The sequence below is a fragment of the Xiphophorus maculatus genome, chromosome 23 (assembly GCF_002775205.1).
Source record: "Xiphophorus maculatus strain JP 163 A chromosome 23, X_maculatus-5.0-male, whole genome shotgun sequence".
Classification (NCBI taxonomy): Eukaryota; Metazoa; Chordata; class Actinopteri; order Cyprinodontiformes; family Poeciliidae; genus Xiphophorus; species Xiphophorus maculatus.
In genome coordinates, this window is record NC_036465.1 from 14,124,232 (window position 1) to 14,148,820 (window position 24,589).

Consider the following 24,589-nt stretch of genomic DNA (forward strand, 5'->3'; position numbering starts at 1 on the left):
TGCATTTTATTTGAAATAAAACAAACTAGATTTTTAAATAAAACATTTCCAACATTCCTATTACTAGACAATCATAGAGGCATTTTGGTAGTGCATAAAGAGTCACTTTGATGTTCAAGAGCACAGATTACTTGACTTTCTTCATTTTCATGTTGCTAGGAAACTAACTCTTCTGTCCTCTTCTTTCTATTTTCAGCCATGACATGTTTACTGTCCTGCTCACTGCTTCCCAGCGGTCTGTAATCTGCAGAAGCCTTTACATTCCTATTCCTCCTTCAAACTCAACAACCTGTCAACATTACGGTTCAACAGGTGTATTTTACCCTCAGGTGGTCCAGCCTGTCTGAGGTTGAGGTTTCATTTGGCACAGAGTCCATCTAAACTCCATCACCGGCTCTGTTTGGTGGGTTAACTCTCTCCACTGTGCCTTCCTTTGAGCTGGAGGAGAACATGCCCTGATACATGGCCCTCTCTTTCTGCAGCTCCCGGTTTAGCTTCTCCTCTGCCCTCTGCAGGTGCTTCCTCACATTAGCATCTGTGGGAGAAAATAAAAGCAGTTTCAGCATGATGTACGTTATCCCACAAGATGAAATTAGACCAAACATCCAGTAAAATCAAACCAGTCAATGATTGAATTCAAACTATAATTTTTTTTAATTACTGTCATTTTTTTATTCAAATGTAGTATATAAATTATTTGTATTTTTTTATTTACAGACTCAAGGAAAAGTATCTCTGTCTCCAGAGACACAAACGGTAACAAGACAGAAATAAACATTGGTTGTTCATAGCAGCCACCTTTACTTAAACAGATATTGGCTGATTCCAATGTTAACGCCACTGCATCCCTAAAAAACTTGTGAAAAAGTTGAGGGTTATGAATACTTTTGAAGAGACCTGGATATAACAGCTTACTAGCTTTGAACTGTAACTAAAAATTTCCCTTTCTTGGTTAAGGTTAGCTTTTAGTTTACTTTCATCTGAAGAAATTAGACAAAAAATTAACAAGCTTGAATATGATCAACTTTTTATTCCTCCAGTTTGACTCGAGCAAGAAAATGTGCCCTTTATGGATAAAAACTCAAATTAAGTTGATAGAACTGCTCACTTGTAAGGTTTAAGATGGTAACTATAAGATATGACAAGCATTTTAAACCAGTAGTTTTGTTTGACATTGGTTAATGAGGCGATGTCATGACTAAACTTCCACTACATAGAGTTAAAAGCCAAAGAATCAGGTTAATTATTTTATTTCTGTGGTCATTCTCTCTTGTCCTATTGGTATTTTTTTATTCTCTTCACATCTACAGTCTCTCTATGAAATTAGCTTTCTATTTTAGTGAATGGATCTTAGATAAGCCGGAGCTTTTTTTGTATATTAGTAAGTGTTACCTCTGCATGCTGTATTAGTTTTAATGCAGCCATGGAACAGAGAAAACCCCGTTTAGTGTCTCTTGCGTCATCCTAATCCACTCTAAAGTGCTGATTTTTATTGATAAGTGATCATTCATCAGAGTTCTAAAGCTGCTGTGGTTTAATGTCCCACCCTGGCTCCATTCCTACCATTTGGTTGCTCTTTGCAGACCTGGGTGAGGTATTGTTTGGCTGTCTGTGCGTCTCCCATCTCCAGAGTGGCTACCCCTGCCCGGTACAGCGCCTTGACGTTGCCTGGCTGCCACTGCAGCACCCGCAGGCTGTACTCCAGGACCCGAGTGGAATCCACCTTCTCTTTCTGCAGCAAACAGGCTAAAAGACACAAAAGGGCTTCAAATATACATCCACCTCTCCGGCTGAAACACTGAACCTGTACAAGCTACTGGCTTTACTTAGCCCTTTTGTTTTCTATACCAGCTAGGTTGTTGTAGCAGTCAACTTGTGTGTTTCTAAGCAAAGTCTCCTGTTCCAGTGTGAGAGGAGGTTTCTCAGGTCCAAACCCTTTCACTGGTGCCATCACAGTGGAGTCGAGGCCCCGGAGCACCAGCAGGGCACGGTGGTAATGACCAATGGCAGAGCGAATGTTTTTCTGCTTGTAGAAAGTATTTCCTTTAGTTTTGAACTGGACTGCTTCTTCCAGCAAAACTGAAACGGGCTTGGCAGAAGTCTCACTGTGTCCAGCAGGACCCGCTTCTTCTGCCACTGCCCCCTGCACATCAGGATTATCGTCTGCTCCAAAAGCCTCCATCTCTGCTGTGCTGCTGGTTAGCTATGAGAGGAGGAAGAGAAATGTGTTTAATCACTTTCTGTAAAGAGAAATAGTTAGACAATAATTAAACTAAAGTTTTGTTTTATTTCTTTTTGTCACCAATAATACTGTATGATCATAGCGCTTAGTTAAAAGAAAAAACATAAATCTTATCACTGCTCTATAATACTCTTATTGCTCTGCCCAATCAAGATACAGACAACACATACAAGATGTATCAAAGCAAAAGAAAAACAATACTGTAAACCAAAGTGAAAATAAGTCCCGTTTAAACATTCCTTCCCGTTTTTTGGGTAAAAATCTATCACTGCGTTAATTCATGACATCTTACCCACAATTAAAACACACCCACTACCAGTCTGGGAAGCGCACTGCACCAGTTAATTACAATAGCATAACATTGGTATTTAATCGTTATAACGTATAAAGGAAAAAGTCGGATTGTAAGCAGAATGCATATGTACACATATATATGTGTGTGTGTGAACAAATCAACCGTTTAGGTTCCTTTAATCATTTCAATCCGGGTCATTTCCCCCGTAACCAGTAAAAGAAAACCTTAACGGATTTTAACGGTTTGAGTTAGTGTTCACATGCTAGCTTTGGCTCCTCAAACCCTATCTCCAAGATTATTCATATTTCAATAAACTGGCGAATAACATCAATTGAATCATCTTACCTCGTCGTGATAATTAAAATGCAAAGAAAAACTTATTTCTATAAAATGACAAACATATTTTAGCTCGCCAGTCTACCTATTTTCGCTTCCGGCTCTTCTTCTTCTTTTTCTTCTGGACTCTGTCACTACAGGTAATCGTGATGCTGCCCTCTCGTGTTCGTTGTCCACATTTTTTTGTCCTTTGAGTTTTAGTTAGAAAATAGTCATGCTCTTTCATGGTGGAAGAAATTTTATTTTCTAATTTGGTGAAATGATAGTTTAATAAACCGTCTATTTTTTTATTTTTCATTTTTTGCAAAACCAATCTGAGCTCCTTGCTTGTTTGAGCCTGGGGTCATGTGACCAATAAACAAGAATTAACCCTTTTCACCAAGGTTAGTTGTGAACAAAACATTGCATTGCCAGTCCGGTCTAAACTCTGATTAGTCTATGAATAATAGCCCATTATCTTTGTATTGGGAAGTTGGACTTTCCTGGCACTCAAAAATTAAAGGGCAGCGCTGATCTCTGTATCCAATATGCCTGCCTCCCATGCAGATGTAACCATTCTAGTTGCTTCTTTAAATCTCAATACTGTAAACAAAAAACACACAACACAGCCTCTATGTGTGTTTTTTGTAACGCATAAATTAAAGAGAAATAGATTGTTATGAGTTTGTATTGCTTGCAACAAAAAGGGGAAAAAACACTCAGTGAGTTCCAGCTTCTGAGAAACTTCTATCACAATCCTGATGATGACCCTTTGCCCTTTTATATAGAAAATGATCCCCAAATGAAATTCTACTTAGGGGCCTCACATATGAGCCAGCCATGGCAAACGGCAGTTCCAAGGATCTACTAAGTCTAAAAATATGAGATAGTATCTCACACTGTAAGTCTGAATTTACATACTAGACTGTGATTGAAATTGGATTCCATACTTATTGATTCTTTTTTATGTACTGATATAAAATTTGATAAAAGTTGGGTTAAATAATTTTTCATATGAATATATAAACCAATTGTACACACACACGTACACAAACGCGCGCGCGCGCACACATACATTCGACGAACGTGCGTCGCATGTATTTTCATTGTGGGAGGTAATAACGGTCGCTAACGTCTGTGCGCAGGCGCACTGGCACTTCACACAACCGCAATAAGCAAATATGGCGGCGGCCGTCGACAGTGTTGTGAAAGTGTAAGTTTACCTTTATTTGTTGTAAGAGTGTAAAGACCACCCACACTGGGAGTCGTTTCCATTTGGTTATCGTTTTACAGCTGAGCTTGCCGTATTTTCCCACGGTCTTTCCTGTTGTTCAATACAAAAATTGTCCCAAGAGAATTACGTTATCTTTGTGCTACGGTTAGCTTTTCTAGCTTTGGGCAGTTAGAAAGGAGCTGAGCTCATCGTGAAGCCAATGTTTGTGTCTAACTCCATCAGTTGCGGGTCTGTTTACAGTGATTTTACAAATGGTGATTCCACAAGGACTTAGTCCGCTTATTCGGAATGAAGGGACGACTTAATTCTTCAATAAACTGTCCGGTTGGCGGGCGCTTTGTTGCTAACAATCAACCTTTTGTTCTGGCAGCAGTCCGTCTCTACTGTAAATGCCGGCTTTTACTTTGAAACCACGAGACGCATTGCGTACCCTATAAATAAGTATGGCTTTAAATAAATAGCCAAAGGCGGAAAGTAAAACACAGATGCAGCAGCAGCCTGTTTTTAGGGGGAAAATTGGGAGTGAGGAAAGACTGGCTTTATGAGGAAAGCGACCCTTGTCCTCAAGCTGCTGCTACTTCAAAGAGAACTGTTGTATTCCCACTAATGTGGTAAAATGACACTAATCAGGTGAGATCACATGAACTTCAGTGAAGGAGATCTTCTCTATAAAATACGCTCTTCATTTAACCGGTGTGTTATGATAAAATTAGTAGCAGGACTTAAATTAATTGAATTTGTCAATAAACCTGTGTTGTGCTATTAGAAATGCGATTGATTCGATTTTGTTTTTTTTGTATAACTCAAAATGAATAGGGTCTATTTGTCATATAAAGTACTTGGACATGATATGTGCTGTGAATTTGTAAAAACTGATAATTAATTTTGACTTTGAAAATTGTGCAAGATTTGCAGTATTTTTAGTTTATAATTTGTTACGAATTTGCATCATCTTTCAGGCCAGATGATATATATATGTCTGAGTTGAAATAATAAGATAAGAAAAAAGCAAGCAACATTTCAAACCTTTATACAAATTTGGACTGCAGTACATAATGGTCAGTAACAGTTTAAAAATCTCTCCTGGTTTTTGTTTGTTAACCTGTCTGTGTCCTCCATTTTGAATTCAGTCTAGGAGAACAGTATTACCGGGATGCCATGGAGCAGTGTCACAGCTACAACGCCCGTCTCTGTGCAGAACGCAGCATCCTCATGCCTTTCTTGGATTCTCAGACTGGAGTTGCACAGTCAAACTGCTACATCTGGATGGAGAAGAGGCACAGGAGCGCAGGTGAATAATTACCACTAAAGATGTTATTTACTGTTTTGTGACTAATATTTGATGTTTGTTTGTTGAAAGTAATGCATGAGGAGAACAGTCCAACAATGCCTCTGGTGTCCTTTGTTTCCAATGAATGATTAGGTATAGCTCCAGGACAGCTGTACTCGTACCCCGCTCGCCGTTGGAGGAAGAAACGGCGTTCCCATCCTCCTGAGGATCCGCGCTTGGCTTTCCCTCCTCTCAAAGCAGGTACCAGCATTTGAGAAATATCTTTTTCCCCTCTACAGATACATTTAGGCGTTGTCAGACTTGAATAATTCTGGGAAAACCTTAAGCACAGTTAAAAGCAGTAGCTTTTTATGAACAACTGTGTGTTGTCCATGCCTGTTTTTCTGGATAATGCAGCAGATCTAGACCTGGGTCTGAAACGTGAGGCTTTGGGAACGGTGGACGGCAGCAGCTTGGAGGCTCTGCTGAAAGGCGAACCCCTAGAGAGGAGGAGCGGCGTGTCTGACGTCCGCACCCCTGAGGACGACCCGGCCACTGTGGAGCCGCCGGCCACGTCGGCGGTCACTCACACGTCTTCTGGACGCATTCGTAAGGTTAGACTGAAAGCTTTCAAACACTGATGTGATTAGATGATGAAGATTTTAAATTTAATAGATGGTCACTTTTTGATGTGGAAAGTTCTGGTCAGAAGTTTACATACACTCATCGTGAGCATAGATTTAAATATATTTTCATTCTTGTTTTTCAGGGGCAGAAGTCTGCTATTGCTACAAACTTGTATTGCTTGTAGCAATTGATTTAAAAAATCCAAAAAAGATCCAGAACATGATCAAACCTGTGCAACCAAATATCTGTGATTAACATTCATCAAAGTTGGTCATTGTATGATCATTCCACCATAGAGAAAGAATGATTCAAATTATAAATGAACCATTTTAAATCCATTCAGATCCCGATTAGATGTAAACTTCTGACCAGGCCTGTCAGGACCAGACAGCTCACTCTGATAACCATTTTGGTAGAAAATATGCCTGAACATGTGTGTTCAGACACGTGAGCATAACGGAAACCTTGAGCTAACTCCGATTCTTACAGCAGAGAGTTCTTGACCACGATGATTACTTGGATGATCTGGATGACGAAGACTTTGAAGATGAGACTCCCAAAAGACGAGGCAAGAGCAAATCCAAGGTGAGCGTTCAAAACGATGATGTGCAATTTAAGAGAAAGGTATGGGATGAAAAAAAAAAAACATACATAGATTTCAGTTGGATCGTGCGGAGCTGACACGAAGTTTTAATACTGACACAGTTTCAATACTGACAGTTTCAATACAGACACAGTTTCAATACTGGTGTATTGAAACTTCATGTCAGCTTTTACTAACATAAAAGAAATTAAAATATTTATTTTCAGATAAAATATTTAAGGACGTTGAAATAAAGTAGACACAAAGTTAAATCTCTATATCTACTGACACCTGCCACAAGGTAGGCAAGCCACAAAAAGTCTTTGCTAAAGAAAATGGCTGTTCAGTTCAAACTGATGGAAAGTTGAGTGAAAAGAAAAAGTGTTAGTCAAGCAACCAGAGCACTGAGATGATGCATCCAAATAAAATAGATCTAAGTTTGTGGGTATAATGCACAAAATGTGAAAATGTTTAAGCAGTAAGTATTTTTTGTGAGCATAAACACAAAATTATAGTCAATACAAAGTCACAAAATAAAAACTCTAGTTTTATTTTTCTAATCTCAGGTTAAAAAGAAGATGCTCACTATCTTCTGTTTGCTTTGTTTACTTTGAGCTGGCTAAAAATCAAGTCAGTTTAGTGATTTAGCTTTTAGTGATCTCAAATAAGATCACTAAACCAGAGGGAATTAATTTCACTTTTGAAACGAATGAACTTTTCAGTGATATTCCTATGAGATGCACCTGTAGAAAGTCAATATTTAAGTTTGTTTCTTACTGGTTCTTCAGGGCCGCAGTGACAAGAATGGGAAGAAGAAGACGGAGGCTGCGGCGGCGGCGCTGGAGGAGCGAGACAAGCCGTACGCCTGTGACAGTGAGTAGCAGGTCTTCTGTCTGAGCCATGCATGTCAGCAGGAGAGGCTTTTTGCTTTTCGCCCCTGAAACAACGAAGCGAACCGTTCTGCTGTGCATGACGTGATCTGAAAAAAACGCCGCAGGGAAGCAGCAGTGTTTTCTGAGCTGATGCTCTGTGTGTGCGCGTGTGTGTGTGCTGTGTAACTTGGTTCTGGCTTCAGCTCGCTGTCCTACCTGCTACCTGCGTGTCCGCCTGAAATGACCTGTTGTGGAAATGACAGAAAAAGCAAAAGCTGTCTTGGGAGTGATGAATGCCAAACTTCCAGCTCGGCTCCACGTTGTTCCCTGTTTTTTTTTGGGTTTTTTTGGTAAGGGTTCCCGTATCACGATAACACTCTTGTATGACGGTGTGTGTGTGTATTAGTCTGTGGAAAGCGCTACAAGAATCGCCCAGGCCTGAGCTACCACTATACACACTCTCACCTGGCAGAGGAGGAGGGCGAGGACCACGAGGAGATCGAGGCACCACCCACTCCTCGCCAGCCTGAGGAGCAGAAGAGTGAGTCACTCCTCCAGTGCTGAGAGGCAGATAGACAGAGAGGAGGGAGGTTTGGTTGCATGCCTTGTAGCACGTGTGTTGGTGCAAGGGAAGTCTCTCATTCCTTTTTTTTGTTGTTGTGTGCTTTTTTTACCCCCTTCTTTGATTTTTAACTTTTATGATTTGAAATTGTGGGTGAGACTGAAAGTTCCTGACTGAACATGTTTGTATAGTTGGGAAATCTGGCACTTTTTCAATCATTTTGTTTTCCTACAAAATCTTCCATTTCATAGCTGTTGGGTTTTGTTTTCTTTTGTGCACGTGACGCCATGTTTGCAGATTCATATGTCAGTCTTGTGATTTAGTGTCATGACGATTTAAAGGTTGTGCTGAACTGGTATTTGTGAATCAAAATAAGAGAAGAAGGTAGTTTTTTTTTTTCTTCTTTTGGTTTTCTTTGTTAGAATATCCAATCCATTCGTGAGGTAGTTTGTTTCTAAGCGTTGATGTTGGTGACCTTTATGTGTGGCATCAGTTCTTTTGTGTCTAATGTCAGTTCTAATGCGTGAGGAATACGTTTCTTTACTTTTCTCTTTTGTCCAGCCACCAAAAAGGGTCCCAACGGTCTGGCGCTGCCCAACGATTACTGTGATTTCTGTCTGGGAGACTCCACCTTGAATCAAAAAACGGGCCAATCGGAGGAGCTGGTGTCCTGCTCAGACTGCGGACGGTCAGGTATGAGTCTCCGCCTCTTTCCTATTTCATTATAACAGTAACATCATGTTTGGTCAGATTCTGGCCCTGTTTTCACAGAGTTGGTTATTTAAGTTAATTTAAACGTCTCTCCATCCATGCTGAAGGACACCCGACGTGTCTGCAGTTCACTCCAGTGATGATGGCGGCCGTGAAGACGTACCGCTGGCAGTGCATCGAGTGCAAATGCTGCAATGTGTGCGGCACCTCAGAGAACGATGTGAGTCTCTTTCAACCCTGAAACTTTGTGTCTAATCTTTCTGGAAAAGTCATAAATGATAGTTACAGGCGTCTAGAGCAAATGTGTGATATTTACTTGTTTTTATGCTGTTTAAATTCATCTACATCTTCCAATTTGACTCTGAGGAGCTAGATGTTATAATGTGGCTCATAAACATTTACAGGCTTCATTTATACAAGAAGCAACTTAAAAGATGAAGAGGCTTTTTTCCATGGATTAACGATCTCTCAAGAGATTCTTCCCAGCAGGATGGATGTGAAATTGTTTGAAAAGCAGATTTAGGAAAGAGGAAGTGTTTATCTTACAATTAGGCCTGTCCTTCATTTGTGCTGATCTGGTAAATGTCAGCAGCCTGATAGTAAGAGATGGAAAAGGTCAGTTGGAGGGTCATTCTGTCTAATCAGAGACGATAAAAAGGTTTCAGTCTGTTTGCATGTCAAAACACAACTAAAACCTAAAACCATCCCTGGATTGCGGATTAAATTGTTTTAGTGTTCATATTTTAAATATGTCGTATATTGTTCAGGTTTGATCGGTGAGTGAACATCATGTTTTGTTTCTGCAGGACCAGCTGCTCTTCTGTGACGACTGTGATCGAGGCTACCACATGTACTGTCTAACCCCACCCATGACCGAACCGCCAGAGGGTGAGCCGATGCTTCACTGTGGAGCCGCCGCCGCCGGCTAGTTAGTCTGATCTGTTTAGGTCCACAGGGAGGGCCGACCATCTGAACCTCAATTTATTTTTTAACATCAAGGAGTGCTGGAGAGTTTTCTAACTTAATAATTTCTAACATGAGGACTTAATATATCTTTTTGGAAATTAAACACCTACGCCTCTTTTACTCAATTTACAGATGAATAATTAGATTTTTTGAAGATATTTTATTTTTTTGCCGTTTTGGCAGTGAGCTACCAAAAGAAAAGCAGTTTTGTCTTTGAAGTCTAAAACTGTAAAGTAACTAGAGTTTGTTTTTTAAAAAAAAAAGATGATCTTTTTTTACATTTTAAATCTTTGTACACAATACTAAATTTGATAAAAATGGCTGCAAGAACTAGTTATTGGGAAATCATCAACTAATTTAGTAATCGGTTAATCGCTAACTGGACTACAGACTCAAAAAAAAGGTAATTTGCTGAAAGAACAACACCAAGAGAGCAGTAATTGAACTAAAACGACACAGAAATCTCTATTTTGCATTTAAGGTGAAAAATGTATCCAGAAGGTCTCAAGTGGAAGCTTTAGCCACAAATAATTTCCTATTAAGCACCTTTTGAGATCCAATTATTAACCAGTTAATCTAAAAAATTGGACCCTTGCACTGTGTTGATGTTAAGTCAAGCAGAACCGCTGAGCTTTTCACATGTTGACGTTAGAAGCATTTTATTAGCTGCAGATGAATCGTTTGATAAAAATTATTAAGTGTTCTCTAAGTAAATTACATTTTATTGCGTTTTAGTCAATAAATGTGTATTTTCCTATTTAAAAAAGTTATTGAATTATGTATCTTAATTTTATGTATTTCTAATCTTGTATAAAATAAGCCTATTTGTTTAAATAAGAAGAGAATAATTGTTAGAAACGTCAGTCCCGATTAGGGCTGCAGCTATGTAAACACATCGATTTAAACCCAAGGAAGTCAGGAAACGTATAAACTTCCTTCATCCTTTCCTGTTTCCATGTTGTCAGGGAGTTGGAGCTGCCACCTGTGCCTGGCTCTGCTAAAAGACAAAGCCTCCATATACCAGCAGAACCAGAGCTCAGCCCCCGAGTGACGTCAAAACACGGAGCCCGCCTCTCAGCACCAGGACCCCCTCGGCCCCGGCTCAAAAAGTCAGACCTCCTCTCAGCCCACCAGGCCGGGCTCTGTCCAGATGTAGCTGAGCCAGATCGCAGGTCAGCTTCACAAGTCGCTCTTACCTACAGTGCTAGCCGGGGGACTCAAAACATAAACAGACCTCAGATCAGTCAACACGGGGATCAAACTATCACTACAATCCTGCGTAGAGCGGCCTCAAGTCTTGCTGTCAAACATGTAACATATCATGTGTATTTACATCATAGACACACTTTCTACTGGACTGTTATACACACAGACAAACCGAATGCAAGCAGTACCAATAATAGCTGCTGTCTCCATGGGAACTCCCAAGAGAACAAGGATTAGCATCACGGCTAACTATTTGCACCCCTCCACACTCAAAGACACAGCGTGGAGTGTGGAGACAGTTTTTCTTCAGCTAAAAGATCTATTTTTACTCACTGATAGTGATGTGGGGACCACGTCACCGTATATATGGTTAAGAAATCTAATTGTTGTTTCTGGTTATTAGTGGGCTTTTCTAGTGGCTTTAGTCGGTGTGTGCTGTTGTCCCATTCACCAAAGCTCTTACTGTGTTTTGATGAGGTTTCCCTTTGCGTATCTATCATATGTGACATCACAGTGGCGTTTCTCTCCGCTCACAGCCAACCCAAAGCACCACCGTCGCGATGGCTTTCATTTGGCTACATGAAATATGACACAAACACTTCAACGTTTGATCATAGAGTGTAATTAAACTATATAAGTAACTTCAGAGTTCATCGGCTCCCTGCAGGAGGAAGCCAACACTTTTACAACGCCTCAAACTTTCCGGCTCCACTGATAAGTTTTTTTTTTTAGCTCACTACATGAAACGCAGAGGATCATAAATAAACGTGTTTTTCCATGTTTTTTTTTTTTGACGCGCCATCATTTCACACGTTGTGCCAACGAGACTCACTCATTTCCAGACTAGCTGTTTTTATCATTTGTCACTGAGGTTGATTTGCATGCAACATGCACATAAACTTTCATCACCGCTGTTTCTTTTTTGTGTTTGTTTTTACATTTAATATCACCTGATATTCCATTGGTATTGGGAGTTTTTACTAGCTGAATTTGTAAAGTCCATGATATTGCAAACACTTCGATATATAGCTCCTAATCCATTCTATGTACTGTATTGACTTTTATATTTTTGTTATGACTGTGACATGTTTCAAATTGTTTATGTCAAACTTTCTTCATAAGTATTTGTAAGATGACGTACTTTGTTGTACTATTTTTATTTTTGCATTTTTTTGGTATTGAAGCTGATTTAGCCCAACTGAAATAAAGATCATTTTGAATCGTGAACTCCATCTCATTGGTGCATTGTTTCTGATTTATGGCCTATTTAAGAGGGGGAAAAAAATCACTCTGACACCAGATGACACTTTTTCTTTTTTAGCTCAGGAAGGACTAAAAACTTTGGTTTTGTAATTTAAAATATTGAGGCTATCCCATAACTCTATTTTTCAGAACAGATCTCTGTTCGCCAAGATGTCAGAGTTATCCTAACTATTATAGAGGGTCATGTGTATGAAATTAATAAACGTCTAAATTGCCAACATGTCTAGTTTGGTCAAACTTTCATCTTTAATTCTAATATTGATGTAAAACAACATTGAGAACAGAGGAAGCTGCTGGCATTGGTAAAAGTATTGGGAAGTTTTTCTATGGTCACACCCAACATAATCAATCCTGCTGCTCAACCTACAAATTATTTCCTTATAAATGTGTCACCGCTTAAATGGAAATAAACACATCTTTCTATTCAAGATTTATTACCAAGAAGCATTAGTACATCAAATAAATAACCAACTAAACACATCGAATTACTATGTGCACCAAGTTTAGGAAACTGTCCAACAATGCAGAAACAATCATTTTTATTTATCACTGATGAAAACAAAATGTTCCTAAGTGATTGAACCATCAGAACCTTAAGAGTATCTGGAGAAAATTAATAAAACTGTGACAGTCTGAGAACTGATAAAGGAAGAACCATCAGTCAAGATCTGGTCAAGATTTGATGCCCAGTCTTAAAAAAGAAAGGTTGATGAATTGGTTTTTTTGTTTTCCACAAAAATTTTTGAAACCTATACAATTATTGTAATTATACTTCAATATACTATAATAAAAATGTACAAGAATATCTAACTAGAAACTGTGAAGTTGGTGAAAAGCATATTTTTCTGTCCTGAACATGAAGGGTTTGAGGTTCAGAACCTGGACAGCTCTTTGGACCGGATGACTGCGGCGCTGTCTCTGGTGCTGAATCCTGGTCTTCATCTCCGAACAATGTTTGAAAAAAAAACAAAAAAAAAAAAAACAAGCAGGATAAAAATGACTGTGGCAAAGAAACACCTCTGGAGCAGTTCGTGTTGACAGAGTTTTATTTTCAAATATCATCTTGTGTTTGGCAGAGAATAAATTTAAATCAGTTTTTCACTGAAAGTGCTCCAGCAAATGGCTACAAAAAGGAGGTTTATTTTCTTCTACATGAAATACAAGAAGTCACACATATGAACCTCAACTGTGTCACAAAATACTCAAGTAAATAAGTAGTACTTAACATTTTTGACAAATTAATGTCATGATTTTCTTCATAAATAATTAGATGGTCATTTGTTTCAATGTACGTGAGGGTTTTCTTTTTGGATATCAGCAAAGAGCCGGTTTTACTCCACCATCCACAGATCAGATTCTGCTGAGATGTTTAGATTTAGGAACAAGAGAGCAAAACAAAGGTGACTCATTTTCAGGAGGAACTGTGCGTAACATTTTATTGCACTTAAACGTTAGGAATGTGACCCAAACACTCTGACTTGATAAGCTTTTAGGCAGGATAACAGTCACTTAGTGCAAACATCAGGATCAGACATGCTATGTTGTTTACAATAACAAACACAGTAGTGAGATAAAAACTGTGACACTAAGCATATATGATAAAAGTGCACAAAATGGGAAGCAACTATATAAACCTAAACCCACTATAATCTTCTCTCTGAGGTTCCAAACTCACTTTTGGGTTCAGGTATATAAATTTGACACTTTAGAAACGCTTTTCTTCTGGGGTTCTGAAGTGCTTTAGTACAAAACTATTTAAAATACTCATTTATCAAAGGTAAACATCACTTACAGACATCCGGTGTCGCAGTAACGCATAGAGCCACGAGGATACAAAATCAAAACGCGTTTTTGAGAAGTCGGGACGGCGTCAGTGAAGTAGGAAAACAAGTCGGGAAACCTGTCTGTGTTTACGGGACGCGTTCGCTGCAGCTCTACAGCCGCTCGAAGCCGACGGAGCAGAGAAGGAAGATGGAGTAAAGCAGCAGGAGACAGAGGCCCAGCCGGCGGTCCAACTTCCAGCGGTTCAGATGGACACACAGGACCTGAGGACGGACAGAGACAGGCTATAATGAGACAAAACTTCATGTGATGCTGCGCTGCACTGAGTTTAATCTCCAGAAAATCCAATCAGGTGTTTGCAGGCTCAGAGACAAAAAACAGATAAAGTCTAGAGTGACAGGAGAGGAAACACAGGAAATGATCTGTGATCAGACAGATTTACTCACAGTGAGTGTGACTGAGGCCAGCAGCAGAATGACAGAGTACACCAGGCCTTTACTGTTGATCGTAACCTTAAATATAGAAAAATACATATTGTTGTTTACATTTTTAAACTATCCCTGTGGGGTTTTTTTTTTTTTTTTTACAAAATGTAACTTAAAGAAATCTATTTCACTAAAAAGCTTCACAAATTAGCATTTAAGATTTCATTTGTTTGAAGCACCAAAAACTACTTAAATTAAACTAAATTAAGTTAGTAACTTTTTTCTTACATCTGTTTCATAATTCTTGAAGATAAAAAAAATCAGCTTTGCTTGGATATAATGTTCTTTCTCATTACAATGAGTAGCTAAAAGACAAGGCGCATCATGTCAAAACATCATGTTGGATTATTGATTATTAACTAAAGGTTATTGCAAATGACAATAGTTGTGGTTAGAATTAGTAATTTCTTAATGTGAGATTTTTTTCCTAATGGAATAGAGAGAAAATAACAGAAAATTTGCAGCATGAGCTTATGCTACTGCAAAATAGAGGAATTTATTTAAAGACTTTTAACATCTTTTAGAGTGCAAATAAATGTATATGGTGCTAAATGTTTACATGGCCATCATGCAGATTGAGGTAAAAATAGTAAAATACTAGAATGGAGATCATTCATCAATTCTTGTCTTGTTTGTGTCTGTGCAAATGAAACAAAGCTTATCTGTAAAAACATCTCAATATTTCAAAACCTCTGTGGTTTATTAAGTGTGATTTTTTTTTCCTCCTGCACTTCAAACACTGTAGTTTGAAGTGCAGCCCTGAACAGACTGGAGCTTTACATGTGGGCTGTAAGTAGCAGCTAAAAACAACGACAGTCAAAGCTTTGGATTCTTGTCTAGTTGCCAGGTGTAGTCTCAGTTTTAGCTGCACACACAGACAGCTGGAGTTACCACTGATCCATAGCTGACTATGAGAGTCCTCAGGGCCCAGGGGAAGCCCAGGCCCAGCAGCACGTCAAAGATATTACTCCCAATGGAGTTGGACACGGCCATGTCGCCCATCCCTGCAGAGTGTAAAACCACGCAACGAAGGTTAAAACCGTCAGCGACACAAAAGCTTAACAATCTTAAATCTTTTTTGTTTTTTTTTGTTCTGTATTTGTGTTTTATGTGAGATAATTTTCAGAAAATCAATAAAAAAATTTGAATTACAAAAAAAACCCAAAAACAATCTTAAATCTGCAGGAAGACAATCATCATCATCTCATGCCTTCAGGCATTTCGTTAATTGTCTACAACTGAAAATTTCTGTGCAGAAAATAATCTGAAAGCTTTTTTGTAAGGTTGTCGCAGAAATAATTTCTTTCTGTTACACAGTGATGATGAAGTTCCTGAAACATTGGTTGTTGTGGACGACTTCACGCACCTTGCCTGGCGACAATGAGGCTGGCCATGCAGTCAGGAACGCTGGTGCCAGCTGCCAGGAACGTGATGCCCATGATGACATCCGGGATCCCGAGCGTGTAGCTGATTATGGTCACCTTCACCGGGGAGAAGACGTGTGCTTATGACTTATGACTTTATGCGTGCATGCGTGTGCATGTCGGTGCGCGTTTCGTACCATCCAGACCATGAGGTAGGAGAAGAGAGCAATCCAGAGAGTGGAGGACAGGAAGGTGAGGAGGTACCAGCGCTCCCATCGCGGCTGGTTGCAGTCGGGGATGGTGCAGTGCAGCAGGAAGCTGAGAGGCCAGGACAGCAGCCACTTCAGTCGAACACACCAGCCATCTGCAGAGACGGAAAATAGCCACTGACTGTCCCTCCATCGGCATCATTCATCTCCGCTCCTAAATTATTTACACGGCACGGCCTAAATGTGTCTGCGAACCTCTGTGTCATCTCCTTGTAATTAGCTTCCTCAGCCCTTAAAACCCGTCATAAGCTGTGAGATATGAACAGAGGGCAAAGCAGAAAGTAGGTGTGGTTTCACAGGAAGCATTCAGGGTTCAAGTTGCATTTCTAATGGAGATTAGGAGTTAAAAGGCTGAACAGACAACATCCTGTCCCCTGAAACCTTTTCTCCGCCCTCACTGCATCTCATATATCCCATTTCTTCCTTTGTTGCAAATCAAGCGTAGACTTTGTCTCTCGCATAGCCTCAGTGAAAACGTGTTTATTATTATTAAGTCTTTGGTGCAAAAAACTGATTGAAAATCGATTTGTTCACTGCATGTTTATGTTTGTTAAGGTTGAGATGGAGCTGAACATGAAAACGGCTCTTTAAACCATTCAGACAACCAGCACAACAGAGACACAATCAATACTGTCAGATGACTAATTACCCGCGATAATAACTTAGAAATAGTCCAAATTAGGATGTATTTTAATTTCTTTCCTACTTACAGAAAGTTTCTGTTTATATCAAAGGTTTGTGGTGACTTTCTATCCTGAAGAAAACGATATAAAACTTCAAATATTTCACAAAGAGATTAACATTCATGGAAAAACCTCACATAACCTTACATTAAAGCAGAAAGTACGGCGGCCACCGTAAGGAAGGCTTACAGTATTTAATTATGCCGCATGAACTGATCAGTACAGTATTGCGAGGGAACGCAAAAGAAAACATTGTCCCATGTCCCCTGGAGGGCTCTGTAAAGTAAATATCAAACAACATTGAATCAGATCATTTCACCTGCAGCTTTAAGGCATAAAATAATTTAACCTTTTCCATCGTGCTGCAGCCATTTCTCACTCACGTGGCAGGATGAAGGGTCTGAAAGGAGAGTTTTCTTCCTCCTCTTCCTCCTCATCCTCTTCTTCCTCCTCGTCCTCTTTCAGCTGAGCGCCCCCGCCTGTCTCTCCCCCTGATTCCTTACCCCTCTCCCTCTCTCCCTCCGCTGCCGCCCCGTTTTCTCTCCCCCAGGTCGCGCCCGGACCCGACCCTTCTTCCCCCGGACATGCGCCCTCCTCTGGGCTCACCCGAGCTCGAATCAGCCTCTGCCTCTGTGGGAAAGCAACGCAAGATGAGAAATAAGAGAAATATTTATTGCAATTATTTCGTCTAAAGGAAAGCAGAAAACAGGTAGGTGAAGTTTTTCCAGCAGAGCACGTAAAAAAATACTTACCTACACAACTTGCTCTGAAATCTGGCATGGAAGATAATTTACACCCAGAAATCCATAAAATATCAATATCTCTAAATGAATTAGTCTCATTAACTAAGTGACACATCCAGCTTGATGATTTGTGAAGGTTTGTGAACTCACTGCAAAAATGCAAAATTAGCTTTCTCATCCAAACTTCTTAGCTTGTTTCAAGTAAATATTTCCTTAAAACTGATGAAAAACTTCCAGCTCCACTGGCAGATTATTTCACTTATGGGAAAAATGTCTTGTTATGGGTGAAATAATCTGCCAGTGAAATTAGTACTTGTTTTAAAAAAAGGAATTATTGACTTAAATCCAGTTTATATATATCCTGTCTTATATCTATATAAGACAAAACTACTTGTAAATTAGTTTTGTCTTATTTAAAGTGTGATATTTGCCTTAGAAACGAGACCACAAATATTTTGTAAGATATTGTGTTTCTGCTGCACATCTTGTTGAAAACTCAACGTGATGCCATGTGTGGGCGGATGTACGGGGGACTTGTGGCGTGATGAAAACGGCGTCTTGCCTCTGAGAAGCTGAGCTGATGAGAGCGAAGGTTCGGTAGCTCATCCGCCGGCGCCACGCCCGAGTCCTGACCGGCCACCACACACGAGTCTACGGACAGGAAAAGAGACAAAGCAACGCAAATGTTTTTTTGGGGGGGGGTTTCTTCTCCATCCAGCTGGAAGTTTTACACTTTTATTTCTTAAAAACCATAAACTTCAAGTGTTTCAATGGGAATTTCTGGGATGAAATCTGAAAATTGAAGCCCGTATTTGTATCCAGTCCCATGAATGAATAATTTGCAAAATATGTCAATTTCAAGTGGCAACAAAGTATCTGAGATAACCTTGGAGTACACTGATGAACATTTTGAATAACACAAATGTAAATTCATCCAGTTGCAGCCTAAGGTTGATTTCCACAGACTGACCATCCTTAAAAACATTGGGTTATGTCTTACACCTGAAATCTGATCAAACCTTTATTCTTCGACAAACACAATCTGATACTAAATTACACACAGGTGATCTCTATTTACAAATTAGTTCATTTCTAGAGCAAATTGGTTGAACAATGTCAGTTTGGAAAGTTCAACCAACTTGCACCCCCCCGATTTTAAAATCAAATGCATGCCACACTTTTCAGATATTTCTTGTAAACATTTTTGCACTATTCTGTGTTGGACCTTCTCATAGAATCCAAGAAAAATGCGCTGGAGTTTAGAAAATGCAATAGTACAAAACATGAAAAGGCTCAAAGGGAATGAAGCAGAATAAACTTAAGACGTCACTAAACTAAACTAAAGAAATGACGGAGAAATAGAAGAGGGTCAGTTTTATTTTAGCCTCTTTCAAATCCACGGGGAAACAGAAATCTTTGCCTGGCAGCCTAATCTGTGCTACTGGGTCTTCTGAGCACTGCTCACACACTGAGGGAAGCTTTTGATGTTGATGAGAACGTCACACAGGCGCACAAACACGTGCTGCTGCACCTGGCTTCAGCGGCACCATGTCATTTTCGCCGTCTCCGACGTTTCCGACAGCGGTCGTCCGGCGCAGACTGCTCAGACACGGCTGACCGTCCACGCTGCAGTGTCTCTCCACCAGGCAGCACAGGCGTCTGTTGAACCTGCACAACATACAACACACGGACGCTGCTTCCTCTGCTGGGCATAAAGCAGGAATCGGCTCTGATCTGGAAGGTGAGGTGAAGAAACTCACTTCATGATGATTATGTAGATGCCGTACATGGAGATCAGGATGATGGTCTCCCACCTGAAACATTCAAACATGTCTGTGGATCGGCTTTAAGAAACAACAGATTCCTCACTTAAAAGGTTTAACTAGACTTACCACAGGACTTTTTCATCATAGATCACCTGTAAATACAAAAAACAAATAGTTAAAGCTCAAAAACAGACCTTTCAGGTCTGTTAATAGACAAAAAGTTTAAACTGTTTCCTGTTTGTTGGTTTAGGATCTTTCTGAGTTGTACTGTAGTTCTTGCTCAAAATCTTATGTTATTTCTTGCGTTTTAGATGGTAAAAATTATTTGATTTCTTGCATTATTACAACACTGAAGATGGCAACAATCCTTAACAATAACCAGATCAGAACAGAAAATGATGAATAAGCATTTAATGTTCATGTCAGACTCAGAAAGTTGAGCTTTTATATTCATCTAGTCAATCAGGGAGAAAAAAATCTTAGTTTAATCATAATAGAACACAAAGGAATTTTAACAAAAAATAGTATTTAAAGTAACATCAAATTCACCAAGATTAAGGGGCAACAGTAGAATATTCTCATCTCTCTAATATAATAATAAAGTTATTTATCCCAAAATAAATCACCAACTACTTTTACTAAAAATATGATTTAGGCCCAAAAAAAAAAAAATCACTTTTGGCAAAAAAAACCTCCCTTACTTCCTTATTTTGGTAAGGTGATGATAAATAACTGAATTTTTAAATGTACTTATTTTTTACATTTGAAATTACATGTACATTTCATAATAAAAGAAAAAATGGAAATAAAAAAGGAAATAAAATGTGAGGAAGAAAAAAAATAAAGAAAAGAGACAAAATAAAAGAAAAGCATTAGATATATGGATTTAACCACAATGAGGCAGGATTAGTCCCGCCCAGTGCAGTATGTGATCTGGAAATAATAAAACTAGATTATATATATTTAGTCAAGACACACTTGTTCATTAGTTCACAAATTATTAATTGCTACTGGCACAATTAATCACATTTTGTTTGGTTAGGTTTTTATTATATTATGGCACCATTTGAGCTCCATATTAACTCAGTCAAACATGTAGTTCTGTGTTTTATTTGGTGGTGGAAAGGAAAAGAAGTTAAACACTCAATGTGGTTTCTCACCAGAATAAGCACCACTATGGACAGGATGTAAAAAACAGCATCACGAAACAGAGGCCACCAGCTCAGAGAGATGGGCTACGGGAAGAGAGAAGGGACACATTAAAAGTTGTGTGGAGAGTGGGATTACAATCAAAACCAGATATTTACATACAAAGTAGGAAAAAGACAGTCACTAGTGTTCTCTAACGAACCTTTAAATATTGCAGTTGTTTTTATTTATTTAAAAATAAGAGCAAAATTTGCATTTAGCTTGTGAAAAAACTGTTTCTACTCCACAGTTGTAGACTGTCCGTGTTCGTTTATCACCCAAAAAACCAAAATAAAATGCATTAAACGTTTATGGTTGCAATGTAACAAAATGTAGAAACGTTCAGAGATATAAAAACATTTGGGAAGACTCTGTATATTGCTGTGCCAAGAGCTGCTTTTAAAATAGGCTGCAGTCTGGGTCTCTAACTATGGATTTGTGGTAATAAATATAAAAGCCACACAAACCTGTCCGGAGAAGATGCCGCAGAGCCCAATAATGACCAGGATGTTAAAAACCGCTGATCCCACAATAGTCCCCACACCAACATCTCCCTTTGTGATGAACACGCCTGAAAGCAGAGTGAGAGTAAGCACGACCGTGACATTCATTCAGACAATATGAACAGCATCAATTCTCTCTAATACATACTAAAAAATAGAGATATATATTCTATTTTCCCTTCAGATAATATTGCTTTTTTTTTATTTCCACTGACTGTGTGATCCTAACAGTGTTAGATTTGCTGAAATACTTGTATTTATAAAAACCAAACTTTTTCAACACTTTAGAAAAGAATTCATTCAATTAAACACACAGTTTCACAAATATGTTTTTCAACTTCAAAAATGTGAGTTTTCACCAAGAAAGCGATGCGATAGTTTCATAATACTGTGAACCTTGCTTCATTTGTTTGAATTTTAGCCGTAAAATGGACCAGAGTTATTAGCATCAAAAATAATTGCATGTATTTTACAAGTAAAAAACAAACAAACAAAAAGGTCTTTGTAAGCATCTAATGTTCATAGTTATGAAAGCCGTGGGACATTTTGTTCAGATGCCTCCACTGATTTAACATTTCCCAGCCCAAACTGGACTCAAATAAGTGGATAACTAAACTGGAACATGTCAGAGTTTAATCAAAACGTCACTGATGAGATCAGCATCTCACTGACCAATCAGAGAGGTGAAGAGTTCAGGGGCGGAGCTCCCAGCTGCCATGAAGGTTGCCCCGGCAACATCCTGACTGAGCTGGAGGTTCTGTTGGAAATAAGGGAACAGTTGGATAGAAAATAACCTAAGATGCCAAATTTATATTAACTTTCTTTGACATTTTGATTTTTAGGGTGTCTAAGTGTTCATAAAAATACTAAGGGAATTTTGAGTGCTTCGATTTTTGACAAAGCTAGTTCTCAGAATAAAGCATACCGTTTGAATTTCAAAACACAGTTCTACAGTTTATCTTTCTACCTCTGATACTTTTTCCAGTGATGGCACAAAGTAAACATCACACACAATGGCCAGAGCATGAAACATGTAGATCGCCTATTAGAAAGGAGAAGAGAGATGATCAAAGGCAATTTATTCTTTTAGAGAAAGAAAACAAGTTTGTATTTTCAGTCTGCCTCTGAGTTGATACTCACACACAGAACATGCAGGAGCATGGCTCCCTGCCTCCTCTGAGCCAGAGTAAAGATGTCCTCTGGGAACTCATGTATAGCTGGAAAAAGATGGAGAATGTGGATATGAATATAACTGATGAACTAAGGACATCTGAGAAAGAGGCGCATATCAAAAAAATTTGCAGATTAGTCGATCATGAGATGACATGAGTGAAACCGGCCATAATAACTGTCTAGACAAAAACAATGTAAACTGTTTGTAGTTTTATTCTGAGCCAGAGTTTTCCATTTAGTGTAGTTGCGGTTTTTCTGACCAGGTTACGTTTTTTCAAAGAAAAAAAGCCGCCTCGTGTGGTTCTTGAAAAAGGCCAGAGAAAAAAATTCTACTGTTTACGATTTCATTTGGTTCATTGGAAGCATCCACTCACTGTCTCTGTAATACAGAGACAGGAACCACGTTGAGAGAACATATGTGAGATTTGAATCCTGCAAGAAAATCCTTTTTGAGGGAAGCAAAAACAATCATTCAAGAAGCTTTATGCCAAATGTTTTTTGTTTATTTAAAATTTAGTAGTGAGTCATGATTAATAAAAACCTCCACTAAAGGTAAAGGTTGGCAGCATCTAAGCAAAAAAAAAACTATTACTTATTACTAAAGTGAGATAAATCCTAAAGTTATGATTTCTTTTGGATGATGAAGTTTCACACGGTACACTTCATCATCAATAACAAAACACTGCAGCCTGTTCGTTTCAATAAATCTAAATGAAAGGTAAGTTAAGGAAAGGAAAACACTCATTAACCAGGACGAAATCTCCAGCAGAACCTGCCCTGCATGAGCAGCCGTCTGCTGCGACCGACGGGACGGAACCAAAAACCAGAGCAAAGCCTGGTAGTTTCATGCACCTGATCTACCCAGTGGTCCACACAGCACACAAGCATCCGTAATTATCAAGAGTCTGTAAACATAAACCCCATTTTTGATTGTAGTTCTCTTGGGGCCCTTCTGTCTGCAGAGCTATCTACATGGTGCAAAGTTTGCTATTAGCTAGGGCTGGCTATGGTAAATGTACTTACTTTCTAACTTCCTTTGAGAAGGTAGAAAGAAATCCAAACTCTAAATAGTTTGGATTTTTTCCCCCCCACTTGTCAAAACACAGCAAAATGAAGAAACTAAAAACGACTCTCAAATAAATTAGATCATTTTTGTGCGTCTGCTGCCGAATAAACCAAAGAGCCAACCAGCTCCAGCGGCAGACAGGTTGGCTACAATCAGCAGATCATGTAGGCACTTTGAACTACAGCAGAGAAGCAGCAACATCCGACCACAAATGCAGCATTCAGTTTCCTAGCAACTGGGTCCCTCAAAGGCCTGACCGTGTTCAAACATCTAGATGTGCAGAGTTGGAGGAAATGAAGAATGAACAGGGAGGCACATCAAGCAGACATGAATGAAACGCATTAATAGAGATGAGGCGCCACACTTTCACTCAATTAACAAAACAAATGCACGTCAACAGCAGCAAATTCTCTGCCTAATTATGGTTGCAAACGTAAAGTGCAACATGAAATGGCACAGCGGAAGAGACAGGAAAGTCTCACCAGATCTGGAAATACTGCCATTGTGGTTGTCCTCTGTTTGCTGGATGAGTTCTCTTTTAGAGAAGTGCCTGCCAGTCTCCCCAGTTTGGCCCTGGAAACCTAGAATAAAGCAGATAACCACGTTGCTCCTGGGATGAAGTTTAAATCAAATTTCATTTCACAAAACCTCTAATCTCATTCGAATGCAATTGGTGCGTTTGAACGAGAAGACGCCACATTCGTAGAGCACCTGTAATTTCAGAGAGGTGGAAGACCCAGACAGCTGCGAGCAGACCCGCCGCGCCGACACACAGCCGGGGAAGGAGCAGCGTCTGCCTCGGTCTCCGCGGAGCCTTCATCCCGCCAGCAGCAGCTGCTCTTCCGGCTCTCCGATCAGAACATGCCGCCGCAGCGGGTCCCCTCCTCTTCCGAACCGGATCTAAACTGGCCTGTTGCTCTCCGGTTCCGATTAGTCGTTCCTCAGCGTTTCCGTGTCGGAGCCCCATCAGAGTGACAGGAGGAGGCGAAGCGGCCCGTCATCAGCATCCAGCGGCGGCCAAGTTAGGATGCGGCGAACACGAGCAGCTGATGAATCACCAGCAAGCGTCTATTTATAAACATCCCCCGACTCGGACCGTCTCAGCATCCACTCTGCTCCAAATGGGATCCAGTTTGTGATCCTCCCCACCGGGAAGGGGGTGATTTCCTCCAGAGCAGAGCTCCTTCAACTCGGCTGGGTGGGTCAACCACGAGGGGAAAAGCTCTTAATGCACCAATCAGCATGGCTGAAGTGTGATTATTATCATAAATGAAGACTAGGACTAATTTCCAGAGTTCAAAAAAATTTACTCTTACTTTGTAAATAATGGTTTGGTCCATGAGAGCTCTGCATTCAATGTACACTAACCCATGAAAATATCGATGAACAACTAATAATCAATTCAGAAAGTGACTCATATA

The 24,589-nt window shown here is 39.6% G+C and overlaps 3 protein-coding genes across 9 annotated transcripts; 1 reads left to right on the forward strand and 2 right to left on the reverse strand.

Annotated features, from left to right (window-relative positions):
- Window positions 1–16: 16 nt before the first annotated feature.
- On the reverse strand, window positions 17–3,000 carry ttc9c (tetratricopeptide repeat domain 9C). Of its 3 annotated transcripts, none has more exons than XM_023328896.1 (4): window positions 2,535–2,652; window positions 1,849–2,203; window positions 1,564–1,746; window positions 17–535 (listed from the first exon to the last, which is right to left on the reverse strand). In XM_023328896.1, exons 2-4 carry the CDS (start codon window positions 2,180–2,182, stop codon window positions 378–380), a joined length of 675 nt encoding a protein of 224 aa, XP_023184664.1. In that variant the 5' UTR covers window positions 2,183–2,203; window positions 2,535–2,652; the 3' UTR covers window positions 17–377. The 3 variants fall into 3 exon arrangements, with proteins under 3 accessions (XP_023184664.1, XP_023184663.1, XP_014327164.1); XM_023328895.1 differs by lacking the exon at window positions 2,535–2,652 and adding an exon at window positions 2,959–3,000 and having other exon boundaries at window positions 18–535; XM_014471678.2 differs by lacking the exon at window positions 2,535–2,652 and adding an exon at window positions 2,883–2,989 and having other exon boundaries at window positions 19–535.
- A 998-nt stretch (window positions 3,001–3,998) lies between these two features.
- On the forward strand, window positions 3,999–12,115 carry LOC102224250 (zinc finger protein ubi-d4). Of its 5 annotated transcripts, none has more exons than XM_023328994.1 (11): window positions 3,999–4,065; window positions 5,217–5,377; window positions 5,510–5,617; window positions 5,777–5,970; window positions 6,473–6,568; window positions 7,355–7,439; window positions 7,845–7,979; window positions 8,562–8,693; window positions 8,819–8,931; window positions 9,518–9,599; window positions 10,643–12,115. In XM_023328994.1, the coding sequence occupies exons 1-11, from the start codon at window positions 4,034–4,036 to the stop codon at window positions 10,726–10,728; spliced, it is 1,224 nt and encodes a 407-aa protein (XP_023184762.1). In that variant the 5' UTR covers window positions 3,999–4,033; the 3' UTR covers window positions 10,729–12,115. The 5 variants fall into 5 exon arrangements, with proteins under 5 accessions (XP_023184762.1, XP_023184763.1, XP_023184764.1 ...); XM_023328995.1 differs by having other exon boundaries at window positions 6,476–6,568; XM_014471675.2 differs by having other exon boundaries at window positions 4,034–4,065; window positions 5,774–5,970.
- A 1,059-nt stretch (window positions 12,116–13,174) lies between these two features.
- LOC102226511 (sodium/potassium/calcium exchanger 3-like) lies at window positions 13,175–24,373 on the reverse strand. Its single transcript, XM_005806802.3, has 17 exons — window positions 23,880–24,373; window positions 23,651–23,749; window positions 22,070–22,146; window positions 21,897–21,971; window positions 21,602–21,686; window positions 20,894–20,997; window positions 20,399–20,473; window positions 19,365–19,390; window positions 19,233–19,286; window positions 19,004–19,140; window positions 18,035–18,123; window positions 17,113–17,359; window positions 15,975–16,141; window positions 15,780–15,894; window positions 15,305–15,417; window positions 14,375–14,440; window positions 13,175–14,191 (listed from the first exon to the last, which is right to left on the reverse strand). Exons 1-17 carry the CDS (start codon window positions 24,133–24,135, stop codon window positions 14,081–14,083), a joined length of 1,896 nt encoding a protein of 631 aa, XP_005806859.1. The 5' UTR covers window positions 24,136–24,373; the 3' UTR covers window positions 13,175–14,080.
- Between the last annotated feature and the right edge of the window lie 216 nt (window positions 24,374–24,589).

Excerpts from the sequence above, each read along its gene's own strand:
- ttc9c (XM_023328896.1), bottom strand. The coding sequence starts at position 2,182 with ATGGAGGCTTTTGGAGCAGACGATAATCCTGATGTGCAGGGGGCAGTG. Across the intron at positions 1,747-1,848 it reads CTGCTACAACAACCTAGCTG|CCTGTTTGCTGCAGAAAGAG; the intron begins GTATAGAAAACA and ends TGTGTCTTTTAG. Across the intron at positions 536-1,563 it reads CTGCAAAGAGCAACCAAATG|ATGCTAATGTGAGGAAGCAC; the intron begins GTAGGAATGGAG and ends TTTCTCCCACAG.
- LOC102224250 (XM_014471675.2), top strand. The coding sequence starts at position 4,034 with ATGGCGGCGGCCGTCGACAGTGTTGTGAAAGT. Across the intron at positions 6,569-7,354 it reads GAGGCAAGAGCAAATCCAAG|GGCCGCAGTGACAAGAATGG; the intron begins GTGAGCGTTCAA and ends CTGGTTCTTCAG. Across the intron at positions 8,694-8,818 it reads CTCAGACTGCGGACGGTCAG|GACACCCGACGTGTCTGCAG; the intron begins GTATGAGTCTCC and ends TCCATGCTGAAG.
- LOC102226511 (XM_005806802.3), bottom strand. The coding sequence starts at position 24,135 with ATGGGGCTCCGACACGGAAACGCTGAGGAACGACTAATCGGAACCGGA. Across the intron at positions 16,142-17,112 it reads CAGACCCTTCATCCTGCCAC|ATGGCTGGTGTGTTCGACTG; the intron begins GTGAGTGAGAAA and ends CCGTCTCTGCAG. Across the intron at positions 14,441-15,304 it reads TAGTCAGCTATGGATCAGTG|GTTACGATCAACAGTAAAGG; the intron begins GTAACTCCAGCT and ends TCTATATTTAAG.